This window comes from Bos grunniens, chromosome 21, assembly GCF_055505025.1.
Source record: "Bos grunniens cultivar Pamir isolate PY7600 chromosome 21, Bosgru_T2T1.0, whole genome shotgun sequence".
Lineage (NCBI taxonomy): Eukaryota > Metazoa > Chordata > Mammalia > Artiodactyla > Bovidae > Bos > Bos grunniens.
In genome coordinates this window covers 47,949,383-47,967,136 of record NC_141185.1, presented here as the reverse complement: position 1 = coordinate 47,967,136, position 17,754 = coordinate 47,949,383, and the positions used below count along the sequence as shown (strand labels likewise).

The 17,754-nt window shown below is 49.7% G+C and overlaps 1 protein-coding gene across 4 annotated transcripts in view; it reads left to right on the top strand.

Moving 5' to 3' along the window:
- ALPK3 (alpha kinase 3) overlaps positions 1-17,754 on the top strand; it is a 58,983-nt gene that overhangs the window by 4,245 nt on the left and 36,984 nt on the right. For 2 of the 4 annotated variants that reach the window (XM_086364426.1, XM_086364427.1), the window contains one exon: positions 9,910-10,031. Coding sequence is in view for 2 of the 4 variants with exons in the window: in XM_086364425.1 (XP_086220551.1) it covers positions 1,004-1,281; positions 6,097-6,135; positions 9,910-10,031 (439 nt within the window). In the remaining 2 variants the exon portion in view is untranslated. Of the gene's footprint in view, positions 1-871; positions 1,282-6,096; positions 6,136-9,909; positions 10,032-17,754 lie in introns of those variants that run through there. The other 2 variants (XM_086364425.1, XM_086364424.1) reach the window with 2 other exon arrangements.

Sequence of the window (17,754 nt, the reverse complement as noted above, 5' to 3'; positions counted from 1 at the left end):
CAATAATTCTAGAGATGTTTACTACTACTAAGTCACTTCAGTCGTGTCTGACTCTGTGCGACCCCATAGACGGCAGCCCATTAGGCTCCCCCATCCCTGGGATTCTCCAGGCAAGAACACTGGAGTGGGTTGCCATTTCCTTCTTCAATGCATGAAAGTGAAAAGTGAAAGTGAAGTCGCTCAGTCTTGTCCGACTCTTAGCGACCCCATGGACTGCAGCCTACCAGGCTCCTCCATCCATGGGATTTTCCAGGCAAGGGTACTGGAGTGGGGTGCCATCGCCTTCTCCCTAGAGATGTTTACTGAACCCCTAATCTACCCTAGATAATGGAGAGGAACATTCTGAGGAGTTCTGGCCTCCTCGGAACTGAGGTTACTTATGTAGGTACGTGGGTGTGGGTCTAAGTGTTGGGCCAACAGCCACTGGCAAGGCCAGGGTCAGTCAGGGCTGCCGCCAGGAAGAGGGACAGGTCTGGGCTCCCGCTGGATTCAGTCCAGGTTTTGAGCCTCCCTCCCCTCCCCCTCACTGCCTCTTCCAGCCCCAACCCCGGCCATCTTTGGTCTTTCGGGGCTTTGCCCCCTACACCCCACGCAGCTCTTCTGGTCCTTCCGCACCTTCCACTAGGCAAAGGCCGCAAAGCCCGACCTTCCACATCTGCAAAACAGGGAGAGTGGGGAAGGAAGGCTGGCGGGAAGCCTGGGTCCCAGAGACCCGGTGAGGAAGGTGAGGGGCATACGCTCAGTCCCATTCTAGAACCGCACCCCGACCCTTTCCGCTCTTGCTCCCTGAAGCCTCTCTGACCCCTGACCCCGACGCCCGGGGTGGCTGCGGGCGCCAAGAGGGCGCTCCACACACGTCGGGCAGTCGGCTGAGGGAAGGAGCCGACGCCCTGGAGTGGGCCCCTCAGGCAGGGCCTGGCGGGGCCCCTCGCGGCCCGGCGCCCTCCGGCGCCTCGGAGGCCGCGGTGGCCGGCCCGGGCCGGGGGAGGGACAGCAGCAGGTGATGACGGCCGGGCCCGGGGCTATAAATAGGGGCGCGCGTCAGCCGCGGGCGAGAGAAGCGGCCGGCGGCGCGGGCCTGACGGGCAGGGGCCGGGAGCGCGGGCAGGGGCAGGAGGCGGGCAGGGCCGGCAGCAGCATGGGGTCGCGGAGGGCCCCCGGCCGCGGTTGGGGCTCGGGCGGACGGTCTGAGGCGGGGGGCGACGGCGAGGACGACGGGCCCGTGTGGATCCCCAGCCCCGCCAGCCGCAGCTACCTGCTCAGCGTGCGGCCCGAGACCAGGTGAGTCGCGCCCTGGGGGCCGGGCCGGCGGGCGAGCAGAGGCCGCCAGCGAGGCCTCAGGAGGGGCCCCGCCCGGCCTGTGGAGATATGGTGCCGCCCGACCGGCCCTGAGGGCCCTTCAGGGTCTCCCTGGCCTCTGCCGGCTCCGTGGGCCTCAGGCCTCAGGCCATGAGAGGCCCTGGGGACGATGAAGGCCTACTTCGGGGTGATTTCCCAGGGTCCCGAGTGGCTCCTTATCTCCCCACCTCACTCCCGCCCCTCCTTATCCTCGCCCCACGCTCAGCTACTCCCTGGCCTCGGATTCCAGATAAGGAAAGCCAGACAGGCTGACATTCCTGCTGGCTGGCGGGGAGGGGGTGGTGGGGATGCCAGAGGCACTGCCCTGAGGGGGTCTGCTTAGTTCAGGAGTCACTGGGAAGAAATAAACTGTGCAAAGAAGGTGCTTCCTCTGGGCCCTGGTCTTTCCTGGGATCTTGGTGGGGGCTGGTGAGGTGAAGGGGTGGCCTGAAATGCTGGTCAGTCTGCCTGAGGATTCAGAGCTCCAGGCTCTGAGGCAGCCAGTCGCCCTGCCCAGTTTGGGGTGATGGGTGCCATCCCCAGGGTGCCAAGGGAAGGAGCCCGAATGATCCTCTTCCAAGAGTTGAAGAGGTATGGTTGCTTTGGTTTAGGAGCTAGGGTACCCACAGGTGGAAAGACTCACAAGAGGATAGATTGGCATTTTGCCCCTCAAGGGCTTCCCTTGTGGCTCAGACAGTAAAGCATCTGCCTGCAATGCTGGAGATAGGGGTTCTATCCCTGGGTTGGGAAGATCTCCTGGAGTAGGAAACAGCAATCTACTCCAAGATTCTTGCCTGGAAAATCCCATGGAAAGAGGAGCCTGGCGGGCTACATAGGGTCGCAAAGAGTCGGACACGACTGAGCTAGTCTCTTGGCCCTCAAAGGCACACAGACACACAGAGACATGTGCATTACCATGAAGATGAACACTTCCTGTCTCCTCTAAACTAAGGGCAGCTTAGTTTCCCTCCAACTCTGGAGTCTATTGCAAAGGGAATTGTGATGGATGGCTAGTGGGTGAGTGGTTGTGTTGCTGCCCCAGAACTTGGCTAATCATAGGTTATATACAGAAAACAGCCCCTCCTCTGAGAAGCTGCCTGGGGACCTCTTGTCCTCCATTCTTAAAATGGCACAAAAACAGACATCAAGGACATTCAGGAAAAGTCCCAGGCACTTCCTCGTGGATTGGCTGAGTTCTGTTGACCTTGGAGTTGGAAAAGTTCAAATGTAACCAGAACCGGTTTCTGCATAAAACTCGTCAAATGGTGTCACATGTCTGGGGCAGGGCGGAGGGCTGTTAGTGACTGAGTCAGACTCGCCAAGGCCCCTGGCTGCCAAGAAAGCATGCCCCTTCCTCTAACCACTGGATCTATGGAAAAACTGGAATGGAATGTGTGTATTTATCCAGTCCGTGGTGAAGCTGACTGGCCTGTGGGAGCCTCAACAATTGTCTCACTCTTGTAACTGAGATTGTGTCTGGCCTTTGTCAGCACCAGTGGTACAGCAGAAGAGGGATGCAGGGCCCTTCTCGGAGACAACATTGGGGTGGCTTGCAAACCAGACATAACTTGGAGGTCAGGGGAATGGGGCTGTTAGGAAAAAGGGTGAGCAGTTGTAGATACAATTACACATCTGATGAGCAGTGTGTCAGCCTGAGAACTGCAGGTGGGTTAGAAGTGTCTGGTTTAGGTCCCTTTGGGCCTGAGCGAGAATGGTCTTAAATGGAGATTCTTTTCATCAAGTGCTTGGAGAGGCAGGGCTGGGACATTGGGAGGGAGGGTTTTCTAGCCCAAGACCGTGGCCTGTGGGCTTGCCCCTTCCAGGTAGCCACAGACCAGCCAGGTCCTGAGGTACCAGGAAGGCCAGGTTTCTCTCACCTCTGGACAAGCCTCTGGCCAAGGAGGGGAGACTATAACAGTGAATGGGGCTGTTGGGGACTTGAGGTGGGGCAGGGGCCAGTTCATAGTTCTCTGTCAAGACCTGACTCTTGTGTTAGAGCAGGCAACCGTACAGCCTTCTGTCTCTCAGAGCAACCTGAATGCTTCTGGGGATGGGAAGAGGGGCCAAGAGATGAAGAAAGAGGGTCCCTTGAGGGCTTTGTCAGCTAACCCTGGCTCCTGAGCCCTGACTCTTCCAGAATTCTGACTGAGAGGCAAATTCTAGCCCACCCACTCCTGACTTCAACCTTTCCTGGGTCTACTTCCATACATATCTATCATGGAGCTTGTGAGTCATCATTCTGTGAGCCTTGGGAGAGTGGACTGCCCCTGTGAGCTGATGGACAGCTGAGCTGGGAGCCAGGTATCAGAAGCTTTGGCCCAAGTCTAGAACTTGTCTTCCTATGCATTCCTTTCTTTTCTCCAACCCTGGGGGGATTTCCAATCCATAGTTAGCCCAGGAGTGAGAGGTCAACATGCATGTAACCCGCCCAAACTGTTGCCCCAACTTCCTACAGATCCAACCTCACTTTTATGGGAAGATGGAGCCTGGATGAGCTAGAGAAGGTTAAGGAACCACAGTCAGGTGTTTGCAGTTATAACTGGATTTTGAGGGACATCGAGACGTTCCAGAAATCTCTGCTTCCTCATTTCTTGGATGTTCTGGCCCAAGTGGGCCCAGAGGAGCAGTAGAGCTGGTGATATTTGCTGTAGTTTTGTGGCATCTCTTGTTCAGCTTGGGTAAAGCAAATTGTCTAGGTCTTTCAGGAAAACATCAGACCAGGACTTTCTGGGGGCCTTTTGTGTCCCAGAATATATGAAAGCCAGGAGGAATGGGAGGCCCCAGCTTCTAGGAACAGTCCTGGTTCCCCCCACCCTCCTGCCCTGCCACCACCCCCCAACACCCTCCGCCCCACCTCCCAGGCCTACATTTCTCCTTTATGAAGAGACTTTTCCTTCGTGGGCCCTGAATTTCTATTCTATAAAATGAAAGTATCACTAAGAATGTTTTTAGGCCTATTTATCCCATCACTGAGCTTCCCTAGTGGCTCAGTGGTAAAGAATCCACCTGCTAATGCAAGAGATGCAGGAGATGCAGGTTCCATCCCTGGATTGGGAAGATCCCCTGGAATAAGAAATAGCAACCTACTCCAGTATTGTTGCCTGGGAAATCCTATGGATAGAAGTATCTGGTAGGCTACAGTCCATGAGGTTGCAAAAGTCGGACATGACATCCCAACATTTGATGCCTCTGATTCAGACCCTCTCACAGTCAGTAATTGGGGAGTTCCTAGGTGAGAGCCCTGAGCCAACCTCTGGCCCAGCCAGCAGGTCATAGGCACCTTTTGAAGACAAGATGCCTTCACTGCCTGGGACTCCTCCTGACATGGCTGATTATCTAAGGGTGAGGCCCGGAGAAATCAGGATGAGGCTGGGGAGCTGTAGCCCTGGAGAGAGCCAGGGAGGGGTGACTGTCACAGCTCAGTCCCTTGCCCACTTGCAGGTGGAAGCTGTCATTTCCTGTGAATTAGAGAGCTGATTCTCCCCGTCCCCTTCCCAGGGAAGAAATCCAGACCCAGCAAAGGAGAAATCTCTCCATTCTAAGGAGAAAGGCAAAGGAAGTCCATCATAAGGAAAGGATGGAGTTGGCCAGTGCCTTGAAACCATGGGAGGTCTGCCCTCACGGCCTCTGGAGGATTTTTAAAGCTCTGAATAAAGGCAGCTGCAATCTGGAGCAGCAGCTTCTCTGGGGGTAGGGCTCTTTGGGTCTGAAGGATGTACTTCCCCAGTGGTATCCATAAATCCAGGCGCACAGAAGTGGAAGCCATGTTTGGGGGCATAAGGTGAATTTGTTTTTGTTTTTTGTTATACAGATACAGGCTGTCAGTGGTTAGAGATGCAGACTGACAGTTCTATTGAGCAGATTGGGCTGTTGATAATGAAGGGAGAGCTGTTCTCACTGTGGGGCCACCTGAAGGGAGTAAGTGTAGTTGGGAGGGGTGGGGACCTGAGATCTCCCAGAGAACTGTGTCCCTAGACCCCTCTGGAGATACTTGTGTTGGAAGGAATGGAGGCAGAGGTGAAAGTTGACTCATACCCACTGGATCTCCGAGGGGCAGCTCTGTGTGATCCTCACCCTGCAGTGGCCTACCCAGCCCCCAGCTGGTTTCAGCTCTCAGCTGTCCTGGGGCAGGAGGGGTGATCAGCGTCATGGGCCTTGTGCTGGTCTGACCCAACTGGTGCCTCCTGGTTCCTGCTGAATTAACCGCTTTGTTTTCCTTCTCTTCTTGACTCTCCCAGCTGGTTTGCCTTGCGTGGCCTCTTTAACCGTACTTTAACATATTAATGGGTGTTCTCCAAGCCACCTGTCTCCTTCCCAGCCTCTGAGGGGATTTCCAGGAACTGGGGGCTCTTCTCCCCTAAAAGGCCAAGGGTTGAAGCAGGAGCTGCCCCGCCCCGCCTCCCCCCCCACCCGCTGGTGTGCTGCAGAGGCGGGGAGATGTGCCAGGCAGCTATGAGTGACTCAAGGACCCAGGACACACCTTTCTTAAAGCTCAGCCCCGAGGGGCCTCCCTCCTGCCTAACCATTTCCCTGGACCCTGCTACACTTAACAAGTTCTTGGTTTCAGATACATGGGTGTCCGGTGGTGAGGCCACTTGCTAATTGGAGCTGGCCAAGTAAGACAGCTGGTCCCTTTTAATAGAAAGGCCCTTGGGCCCCAGATGGTGGCCGATTAATACTTTGCCTACTGTTGTTGATTTCACCTCCTCCTCTCTTTGCTTTTTTGGCCTAATGATTCCGTTTGCTGTTTTTGCTTAGCTTATCAAGCAACCGGTTATCTCACCCCAGCTCTGGAAGGTAAACGCACCATTGCATTACATTTCTCTGACTGCTTTTTTTTTTCCTTGGGTCTGGGCACTGAGGGGTCTCTGGGTGACTGCTTGTGCACTAATAACCAAGCTGCATGGGGTGAGGGGAGCGGAGAGGGTGGTTGGGGAAGGTGTGAGCGGGCACTCAGTGAGCATGGATCTCACGGGGGCCAGAGTTGATGCTTGCATGGACCATTTGAAGGGGGTGCCGGAACCCAGAGATAGGCAGGGGTTCCCAAGATGCCTGCAACTCTATCTCTGTGCCCCTGGGATAGGCCTGGGACCAGAGCAGAGAGCCTCCAGTCACGTGACCCGTTTCTCCCTCAGCCTAGGTTTTCATGGTTTTTGTAACCACATATCTAGGTTTGACAACTTATTGTCTGTCTTCTAACCATGGCTACTTCCTTAAAAAAAATTTTTTTTCCTCAGTCCCTTAAGTTCTCCTTCTATTTTCTCCTTCTCTGAATTTCCCTCTCCTTTGACTTCTCTCCACCTCCGCAGACTGTGAACTCTGTGAGGTCAGGGCTATCATGTGAATGTCTTTCTGTGTTAACTTGTTCTCTGAATCCGCTTCAGAGACAGAGCAGGGCTCCAGCAGGCCCGCAGTCAGAGTTTGCCTGTTGAACGACTGTCCTCTTACCTCCTTAACTGGAGACAGCTCTCCACCCCTGGCTGAACTGACAATTGTGATCAAAATGGGAACGTTTCCTGGCTACTTTTCACTGCTTGGGCCTCCTCCCAGACTCTGGTAGATCTAGGGAAGAGTTGGCCATAGTTTTCACACAGAGAAAGATTTCTGCATAGCTAACTGGTTTCTGAAAAGCTAATAACGTCTACAGGGATGGTCAGTAGCTACTATGTACGTTTCCTGTGACAGGAGTAGATACTGAAGGGGCAGAAGACAGGGTATCCAACTCATTCAAAGCGGAGTGTGTTAAGTGTTTAAAAGAGAGTTTGGAAGTTTATTTAAAGCAAGGTAAAAAAAAAGCAAGGTAAATACCAAACCTATGGGCAGGATTAGGTTCCTTTGAAGATGTTGAAAACCAGTGATGATTATGGAGTTCTATAGAGACACATGATTAGGCTGTGATATTCTTATGAATTCATGGAGTTGGAAGGACTTGGAGTTGTCAGGGTAGGACTAGACCACTTCCAGGTGCGTGGACTTCCTGGCTTCCCAGGAGACTGGAAGCAGCAGACTTGGAGTCCATCTCACGTCTGAGTGGTTTAGAAAATAGGAACAGAAAGCTGGTGACAGGTTATTAGAATGTGATAGTATATGCAATGACTCTGTCCCAACCAAATGCACCCTGGATCCACTTTCCTAGAGGGTGTTTTCCTAGCTATACTCTTCAGCAGTTACTTAGGATTTTCCATTATAAGAATGTTATAATACAGTTAGGACTTAGTCTGGGAATTTGAAAAGATAAGTATTCTTTCTTATAAAACAAAAATAATGAAATAACTACCTTGTTGTTAAATATCTAGCATGAGCACTTGTCTCTGCAAATTTTCTTGAAGCCTGATTTCCCTGTTTTCTTCACTTACCCAGTTGCTTATTTTCTTAGACCTGTCCAAGCAGCTTCATCCCTAAGAGCCTAGGCTGAGTACAAGAGCCAGGTTCACATTCATGAGTAGGTTAGGATTCAAATTAGGTCGGAGAAGGCAATGGCACCCACTCCAGCACTCTTGCCTGGAAAATCCCATGGACGGAGAAGCCTGGTGGGCTGCAGTCCATGGGGTCGAGAAGAGTCAGACACGCCTGAGCAACTTCACTTTCACTTTTCACTTTCCTGCATTGGAGAAGGAAATAGCAATCCACTCCAGTGTTCTTGCCTGGAGAATCCCAGGGACAGGGGAGCCTGGTGGGCTGCCATCTATGGGGTCGCACAGAGTCAGACACGACTGAAGCGACTTAGCAGTAGCAGCAGGGAGGACATAATTAGGGATGTTTTGAATTAGTTGCAAAATCATAGAAGTACAATGACTTTTGGCAGGGCAGTTTCCTCTAGAAACTGCTGGTTGGGAGTTGGTATTCCCCGAAGTCAGGAATTGCTGGTAGTATGAGAGCAGTGAGAAATGTTTTCAGATGTTGTAACTCCCAAGTGTCAGAGCGTTGACAGTCTAGATCCTGAAGGACCCTCTATTTTCGACTGGATTAAAAGAAAAAGGAAAGGACAGTAGTTTCTTCCAACAGTAAGCTACAAGAAGACAGTTCTTACAACTGTCTAATAAGTTACTTAGGTTCCAGGTGGGAGCGTGGCAGGGAGTGTTATGGCAGCCTTCACCACAGTCCCCAGTTGGGATTCTCTTTCTGGGTGGTCTTTCTGGGCGAGGACTCCTGTCAGCTTCCCAGAGGCCCAAGCATCTGTGATCCTGTGCAGAGACGGTTGGACCCCTCTCAGTCCAGAAGTCTTACTTGATTCCAGGCCTTCCTCCTGGGATGCAAGCTTTCTCCTCAAACTCAAGTCCAGAATGACATCCACAGAGATGGTCAACTGAATGGGGATGCCCTCCCAACAAAGCAGGGCTGTAGCTCCTGTCTGCTTGTGTTCCCACAGACTCTTACCTGCCCCTGTGGAGAGGTCGCAGGCAGACACATGCTGCCCGTGGGCAACTGCCCCTTCTTCCGAGGCACAGAGCAAAGCAGCACTGATCTGTCTGCCCCCCAACAGTTTTTCCTGCTCCTCCTCACATCATCCCTCACAGTCCTCCCTGCTGCTCAGCAGAGGGTGTGTGGGTTGGGGGCGGGAAGGGGAGGGCTGGGCACGGCTTGTGCACCGCACAACCTGGCTATGTGGTTACACGTCACGCCTAGGGATGCATTGTGTCTCTGCTGGCCCATGAAGGGTTTGGCATGGTGGTTTGCTGCGTGTGGGCAGGTAGGAGAGGACTGTCAATGCTGAGCAGTGCTGGTGAGTCTGTGATCAACTCAGTGAGCCCACAAATGCCTCTGAGTTCTGGGAGATGGACTTTCACGAGGGAACCAAAAGCCCTGACTCTCGCACGGGTGGATCTATTTGTGATTGGCAGTCCTGCTGGTAGGTCCTGGAGCTGCCAATATTCACTTGAGCATGTGGTACCCACTGGGGAGCAAGGGAGCCATGGCTGGCTTTCCACTGGAGGTCCATGGCCCTGTGTAGGGTCAGGATTCATTTGAATCTTTCTTTTCTAATACTCCTAGGAACTAGAGGCTGCCATTGGGTCTAGACCCCTGGCATTGGCCAGCTTGTTCTTGGTCTGCTATGGGTCTATCCTCACAAAGACAGGGGCTTTTCTTCTGACCCCTGAGTTCCTGGGACCTGTTACCCTTGGGCTTTCCCTCCATGGCATGAATGGAGGCTCTGCTGTGCTGGGACCTCCATCTCTGAAGCTGGGCCTGTCCATGTGTATGTCTCCCCCATGCACGAGCTTACCTGAAGATGAAAGGTGGAGTGTGAAGCAAGGCCCCCCAATAAGGATGGAATGGGAATGCCAGGACTAGTGGTCTGGCATGCGCAGGAGCCTGGTCCCTGGTCAGAAGGGACCCATTTTAACGGGTCTGGGTCAGGATTCCATTCAGCCCCTGGTCACATCCCTGCCCCCATCCTGGCCATGAGACCTAGCTCTCTTGAAGAAAGACTTTCCCAGGTGCTGGAGCCATGGCTACAGGATGCTGGATGGACATGGTAAGATAGAAGCCACCTTGGACCACTCCAGGCCGTGGCATCGTGCAGTGGAGATAGGAGAAACGCTGCTCTGAACAGTTCTTTGCCTTTCCTAGGAGCACCTTCTGCTCCATCATTGCTCAGCTAACAGAGGAGACCCAGCCGCTATTTGAGACCACACTCAAGTCCCGGGCTGTGTCCGAGGACAGCGACGTCAGATTCACCTGCATCGTCACAGGTAATGAGGCCGTCTGTATGATCTGTGCCAGAGCTGCTACACAGGTCAGGGTCCAACGGGTCTGTGGGCACAGGCATGGAGAGGGGTTGGCTGTGCAAGTTGACATTGGTCTTCTTAGCTATCTCTCCAGTTTAACTTCTCTATGTGGGTGGGGGTCCCTTTCTCCTCCCACTCTAAAGCCACACATACACCCTGCTGTTCTTCAAAACCTGTCTTCCGTATAGGTTCCTCACACTCAGACATGCATATGTGACTGATGAATCTTATTCCAAGGAAAGAAGCTGTCTAGCTGAAAGAGGTTTTCAAGGCCATCTTCTCAAATATTCCCATTTTACAGCTGAGTAGTTTGAGACTTCGGAGTCTCAAGCCTGATAGACAGTAATATATAGTGATTCTGAATGCAGACCCTGGCTGGAGTCAGGCTGCCTGGCTTAGGATGCTGGCTTGTCCCCTTTCCAGTTATATGATATTGAGTACTTCATCTGCAAAGTGGAGACTGTAATGGTAAGAATGCAAAGCATTTGGAATAATACCTGGCATACAGTAAGTACCATATAAGTGTTAGCAATTAGCTATCATTATGTGCATTTCACCAAATTCCATGGTGGAATTTGAAGCAACAGGTTGGCAGAATAGGAAGAGAGAGATACTCCTTGGAAGGGGAGGGTAAAGGGGCGAGGGCTGGGAAGCTGGCTCTGGGCACTGCCCCTCCCCCACACCTCCCAGCACTGGCTCCCATGGCACTAACGCCACCAGGGCTGTAGGACTCACCTACGGGCCCTACCTCTCCCAGCTCTGCAGCCATCAGGTCAAGGTTCTCTCCGAGAGCGCCTCCCCCCCCTTTTTTTTCCAGTAAATCAAAAGCATTGATGCCCTTGATGACGTGCCAGCAGTGACATGCCCTGATTCTAGGGAGCATGTCTGCCCCAGCCAGCTGAACAGCTTCTCTAGGATTGGGTTCCCTGGGCAGTTTTCACCTTGCCCAGAACTTTCTGAGCTCCCTACTGAGAACACTTCCCAGGGACACAGAGGTGCGCTTGCATCCCTCACCTTTGTACAGCACAACACATTTTGCAAAATTTATCTGGTTCCATTGTTGTTGAATTCTTACAAAACCCAGTGAAGTCGGTGCTATTATTAGTCAGATTTTACAGAGAAGGATACTAGAATAGGTTAGGTGACTTGCCAAAGCCCACGAAGTTGGCAAAGAGGAGATGCTTCTTTATGCCTGCATCTGCTGCATTACTCTGGCAGTAGCCATTTTCTAGGAAAACTCAGCTCTTTCACGACACCATGCTGTTGCATCTGTTATTTTCTCCATATAGAAGTTTCATTCCATTAAATGAAACTTAATTTTTATTTCATCAAATTAATATATTACAAATAGTTTAAAATTTCAAATTGAACTAAAAATGCAGTTATCAAAATACAGCCATTCACCCCTCTCATCAATTTGCCTTACCCAGAAGCAACTGTATTCAGCCTTTAGCACTTTCTTATGGTGTGTACACATTTCTGTAATGCTGGTGTAGTATGTGAATACTGCTAACTTTTGAGTCTTCCAGTTTAGATGCTACCCAGTATTCCTGTTATAGTAGAGAGGAAATTAGCTCTTTTTACAGTTATTTTCTCTGCTTCATCTCACTTACCTTCTAAAAATAGTTATATCATAATTTTGTTTAATCAATATTTACTGTTTACTTTATTATGCCTCTGCAATATTAGTCATAACTGAACATTGTAGTATACTATGATTATATTTCTTTCTTCTGTTTTTTATAAGGTTAATCCTTTCTTAATTTTTCTTTTAATTAGCTATTTGGTGTCTATGACTAATTTTTCTTAAACTTTCTAAAAGCCTTTTAAAACAACTTTCCACAAGATTGATACCATCAGTCCTCTGTCAGCTTCTTTCCTTAGAGACATCCCTATTCTATTTGAACTGGTGGCCTTTAGGCCTAATACACAGCTGTTATACTGGGTGTATATGTCATGTTTTATATGTCATATCTCATGTCTTCCTTTTTCTTGGTTTACTCTCTGGCTTTATTGAGCTACATCTAGTGGCTTCTTCAGGTCCCAAAGATGGTACAACAGTGGGAGGCATTATGATGACAAGCTCTCAGCCTCTCTCTCCTTTGGGTCATCCTGTTCCAGTGTGACTTGGTTGCTTTGTGTGTCTGGTACACAGATGTTATCGTAGGATCTCCCTTCATCATCATCCTGCAGGCTCCCTTTACCTCTCCTTTAATGGACTTCCTGTTTATCTGTATTCTACATTTGTCTCTTTCTTGACTTACATTCTTATTTTGGTAGCTTCCTAGGAGGAGTATATGGTAGATAAATGTTAGGCAATTTATGTCTGAAAATGTCTTTATTTTATTTATTTGCTTTACTCTTGATGGAAAATTTGGCTAGGTATAGAATTCTAAGTTGAAAATAATTTTCCTTCAGAATTTTGAAAACTTTGCTGTAGGTTGCTTTCTTGCTTCCAGTGTTACTGTTTAGAGCAAGAGGGCATTTTGATTCCTGATTCCATATAGGAGGCTGGTTTTCCTCTCTGGAATCTTTTAAGAGTGTTTTGATATTTCATAATGGTGTATCTTGATACGAGTGTCTTCATCCAGGGGCATGCTTGGATGCTTTCAGTATGGAAACTTGACAGCCTTTAGTTCTGAGAAATTTGAGATTATTTTGATCTTGATTTCTTCCTCCTGCTTTCTCTGTCCTTTCTTTCTGGAACACCTGTGCATATCTCCTCCCCAGACTCATTTTCTTACCCTTTCGTCGCTTTCACCTATTTGTCTTTTTTGTTCCTCCTGAGAGATTTCCTCAGTATTATCTTTCAACTCTTTTGTTGGGTTCTTAATTTCTAAGAGTTTTTAAAAAATTGTTTTCTAAAGCATCCTGTTCTTCTCATGAATGTAATATTTTCTCTAAACTCTCTGAGACTAGTAATGGTAGTTTTCTAAAAGTTTCCTGTGTAGTTTGTTTCTTCCAGTTTGCTTTTTTTCTATTTAATTGTTTTGGTTCTTCATCTCCTATTTATAGGGTTTCCTCAGATATCTAGGAATCTTTGGTTGTCAGATAATAATTACAAATAGGAGACTAAAAAGCTGATTGGAAGTTCTGGGCAAGTAGGAGGAGCCTGAAACCTTGAGTCTTCACTCTAGGGTGACCTGGCCACCACTAGAGTTGGGAACTGACAAAATGAGTTTCTTTAGTTGCTTTCTCTTGGACTAGCTAGATTCCATAATGAGTACTCTTCTTGTGTCTTGCTGAGTTTTCTGGAAGCTCTGCAGATTAGAGGGTTGGCTGGGCTTCCAGGATAGAGTATTTATTTCATAGATACGTCTTTGCATAGAAAATTCATGCCCTCAACAGTGCTGGCTTACTCTCAGGGCAAAGTTTTACTTTCCCAGATACTAAACCTTATCTTTGGACATGTTGGGGAAGGAGCAGTTGGTTACCCAGTGGTATGGAGTGGGTGAGGAGATCCAGAGACCTAATTGTTTTCCACACCCTTTTTAACTTCTCCTTATTTCCCTTTATACCCAGTCCCAGAGGTATCTGGTGGCCAGTTCCTGTGCCCTTTGGGGATTTTCTGGTGTTCAAAGGATAGTTCTCGGTTTCTCATCTTAGGGTTAAGCTGCCTTGAGTCTGTTAAGTCAGTTTCTACTTGTGCATCTGCTTTCCAGCTTTCAAAATATTGTTGTTCCTGTTGTTTTCATTTCTATTATCCGATTTATTTTGGTGGAGATTATATATATGTATATATGTATATGTATGTGTGTGTGTATATATATATATATGCTTTCCTGGTGGCTCAAATGGTAAAGAGTCTGCCTTCAATGCAGGAGACATGGGTTCAAGTCCCTGGGTTGGGAGGATCCCCTGGAGAAGGGAATGACAACCCACCCAGGATTTTTGCCTGGAGAATTCCATAGACAGAGGAACCTGTCAGGACTACAATCCATGGGGTTGCAAAGAGTCAGACATGGCTGAGCAACTAACACACATACACACATATATTTTTAATAAAAAAACTAATGTGGTTTAGTGGGTTTGGGTGAGAGAGTGAAAGTAGATGGTATGCTGATGCTGCTTTCTACCTAGAAGCCTGGCAAATTTCTTCTCATTTTTCAAGGCCCAGCTCAACCAACTTATCCTCTAGGAAGTCATCTCCAGAATTTCCACAGAGAGCTCTTGCTGTGCCTTTCACAGTGCAGCTTCTTGGTTCCTACTTCTCTCTCCCCATAAGACCATGAGACAGAGCATACCCCTGACACCTCATGCAGCAGGCACGAAGAAGGTGCTCAATACATGTTTGCGAGTATGACCGCGGTGACCCTGACTCTGCTGACGACACCTTCCACATTGCCTGTTCACTGCAGCTGCAGCCTCAGTGCCTTGACAACAGCAGCTGCTGCAGGAGCCTCCCTCCTCTCCTGCTTCCATTCTGTCCTTTGTAGCCACGGACTCTGAGAGCAACGTGCTGAAGCTGACCCGCGTCTGACTTACAGAGTCTTAGGGTATTTTACTGAATATCCCCAGTGTCATCATGGAAGTAAGCTTTTCCATGCCTCAAGCCCAACTCAAAGGAACAAGCTTTTCTCCCCTCAGTTGCCATAATGCCCTTGTCTCATGATGACCCACCAGGGCGATGGGCTTCTGCTCAGGAGCACCTGGCATGATGGGATTTACAGCTGTACCAAGTAAGGCTGTGAGGTTTCCAGGCACTTGCTGTCTCTACCATCCATACCTTAGTCCACTGCTGTACCTAGTTCCTCCTTCCCACTCCTCACCCCGACCTGTGTCAGAGATCTTAGGTTACCTGAATTTCATGTAGCAGATTAGCAACGAAGACTCTGTGATTACCATAGTGCACTATAAATAAGCCTTTCCCAATTATATTAACAGGGAGAAAAGGTAGACTGTAAGAAAGGGGCCAGGGAAAGGGAAAGGGCTATATAGAAAGATCAGAGAACAAAGAAGACAAGAGCTAGAAAGTGGGTCTCCCCTCCACCCTGCCCCACCCCCATCTGGAGTGGAGAATGGTGGGTGGCTGTAAACCTGACTGGCCTTCGCATGAGACTGGCGTGGTGATCCTGGCTTGTTCCATGCAGATAGAGTGACCACATTTGACTCTCTTCCTCCCACCCTGCTGGTAGCGTTCCCTAGATGAGTTTGTGATGAGTCAGGCTAAGCAGGGCCCTGCCAGGAGGAGGTGATGCTTTTGTGGTGGGTGAAACCGTGGTTCAGGTGAGGAAGAATAGTCTGTGGCAGAACCCCTGCTGGCTGACTCTACAGGAAGTCCTTTGGGACTTTAAGAAGTGGCATATGACCCTGGAGTTCTTCCCTCTCAGAGTGGGCATATGGGGGATAGTGGGCCTTTGTGGAGCCTTCTGGCTCCTGTCTCCCTCAGGGACCCCCTGGCCAGGGCTACTGTCCTTCTCGAGGTGCCCACCTCTGTCTAGCTTGGTGATCCCCTTCCCCTACTCTCCTTACCTCTGTTGTCAATTCTCTGTTAGCTTGTGTGTGTGTGCGGCCAGCTGGACAGAGGGAGTTAGCCTTTAGACTTAGACAGAAGCAAGTTCCTGAAGATATTCTTTTTGGAGAAATAAGTCTAAGATGATGACTGCTGGGGGCAGAAACTTACATATTATCTCCAGAATTCCTAGTGAGAAGAACAGAGGAATAAGGGAAAGGAAGCCAGGGACTTTCTCATGTGCCAGCCATGTGACCCTGTGTAAGTTACTTGATTTCTCTGAGTCTCATGTTCCTTTTGTGTAAGACAGATTCAGAGACCCGCCTTGCCTATTTTGTAGAAGAGGGGGATTTGGATTTTGGTTCTTCCATGTACCAGCTGGACACCTTTGGACAGAAGCCTTAGTTTCCTCTCCTTTAAGTCGAGGATGTATAACAGCACCTTTATCATAGGACTCATGAGAGGAGCAGATGAGGTAATACAGGAAAAATGTCCAGCTCAGTATCTGGCTTATAGTAAGTCTTCAATAAATGTTCACAGTTGTCTTCACAGGGTTATTATGAGGACCAAATAAAATTCTATCTTTGAAAGCTCTTTGAAAACTCTAAATATATACATTCATCAGTATTATTCTCCTGAATCTGAGCTTTTCCAAACTGGGAGTGGTTAGGATGAAGCTGTAAGTCTCCAAGCTAGATTTCTTCTAGACTGAGGCATGCTGGCTGTGGAGCAGAGGTGTCAGGGTAGGAAGGGGAAGAGGGAAGGCCACAGGTCAGTACCACTGTGGGGTTTCCTGGCCAGGCCTGTGTGTGTGTGTGTATGTGTGCCGGCCTGTGGGCATACACATGGGCACGTGTGTGTGCAGCTGGGAGTAATGGACCTCCCTTGCTTTTGTGTGTTTCAAAATACAGTTCATATTACCCGGGGGACAAAGAAATGTTTTCTGCTCAACTTAAGTTGTTCCCAGAACTCATTGTTGCCAGAGAGCCCAAGCTTTCAGGTTGGCCCCCACCTAGTGAAGAGACACCAGAAGGTGGCGTGGGGGCTGGAGCCCCCCAGCTTTGTGGCTGTGGGGCCCCCTCAGCATCCCCTTCTTGCCCTGTCCCTGCCCTCTCGCTGCAGCCTGACTGGACTCAGATGCCCTGGAGGCTGAGGCCCAACTGGGCAGATCATGGGGCAAGGAGGCTCTGAGCTGGGCTCCTGCAGGGATGAGCTCACTGCTCGAGATGGTGAGGACATGCACGGTGATGTAACCAGGGACTTTAGCTCACAATGGAAACATGGGGCTCGCTTTACAGTCAGGGCTGCCCAGAGTCTGTTTTGGCTGACGCAGCCACAGCCTCGCCTCCTTTGCTCCCTGTTCTTGTCACGGTTCCCCAGTGTGCCCTCTGCTTTCCACCCCACACTCTGGTGTCATGGTTCTTCGTCAGCATGCCCTCCCTGCCAACCTCTTGTTTGTTCACTCACTTTTCCCCTTACTCACTCATCCAGCAGATTTTTATTAAGTAGCTACTATGTGCCAGGCACTGTCTTAGGTGGTAGAGATAAAGAAGTGAAGGAGAGATGATGACGCACATGGGATATAAGTAGAGGAGAGGAAACAGAGAAGGGAACGGTTCCAGTATCAGGATTTGTGCTGTGGAAGGGAAGTGAAGACACTGAACCCACATTTTCTGAAATTCCACCTCCCTCACAGCCATTTCAAATGCCTCACATGCCATAAAGCCTTCCCTGAATCCTCAGCTGCAGGTGCCTGTTCCCTTCTCTGTACCCTGAGCCCTTAGTGCATTGCTTCATTCATTCACCTATAAATACTTAATGAGTGTTGACCCGATACCAGACACTATTCTAGGAACTGGGGACATAGCAGCGAATAACACAGACAAGTCATGGAGCTGTTCTTTCCCCAGGGAGTTGGAGTAGATGGGTAGAAACTCATCAGGGTATAATCAGTCAGGTAGCAATGCATTGTTCAGTTGCTCAGTCGTGTCTGACTCTTTGTGACCCTTTGGACAGCAGCATGCCAGGCTTTCCTGTTCTTCACCATCTCCCAGAGTTTGCTCAGACTCTTAAGAGTCTTCTCCAGTGCCACAATTCAAAAGCATCAGTTCTTTGGCGCTCAGCCTTCTTTATAGTTCAGCTCTCACACCATACATGACTACTGGAAAAACCATAGCGTTGACTATACGGACCTTTGTTGGCAAAGTGATGTCTCTGCTTTTCAATCTGCTGTTT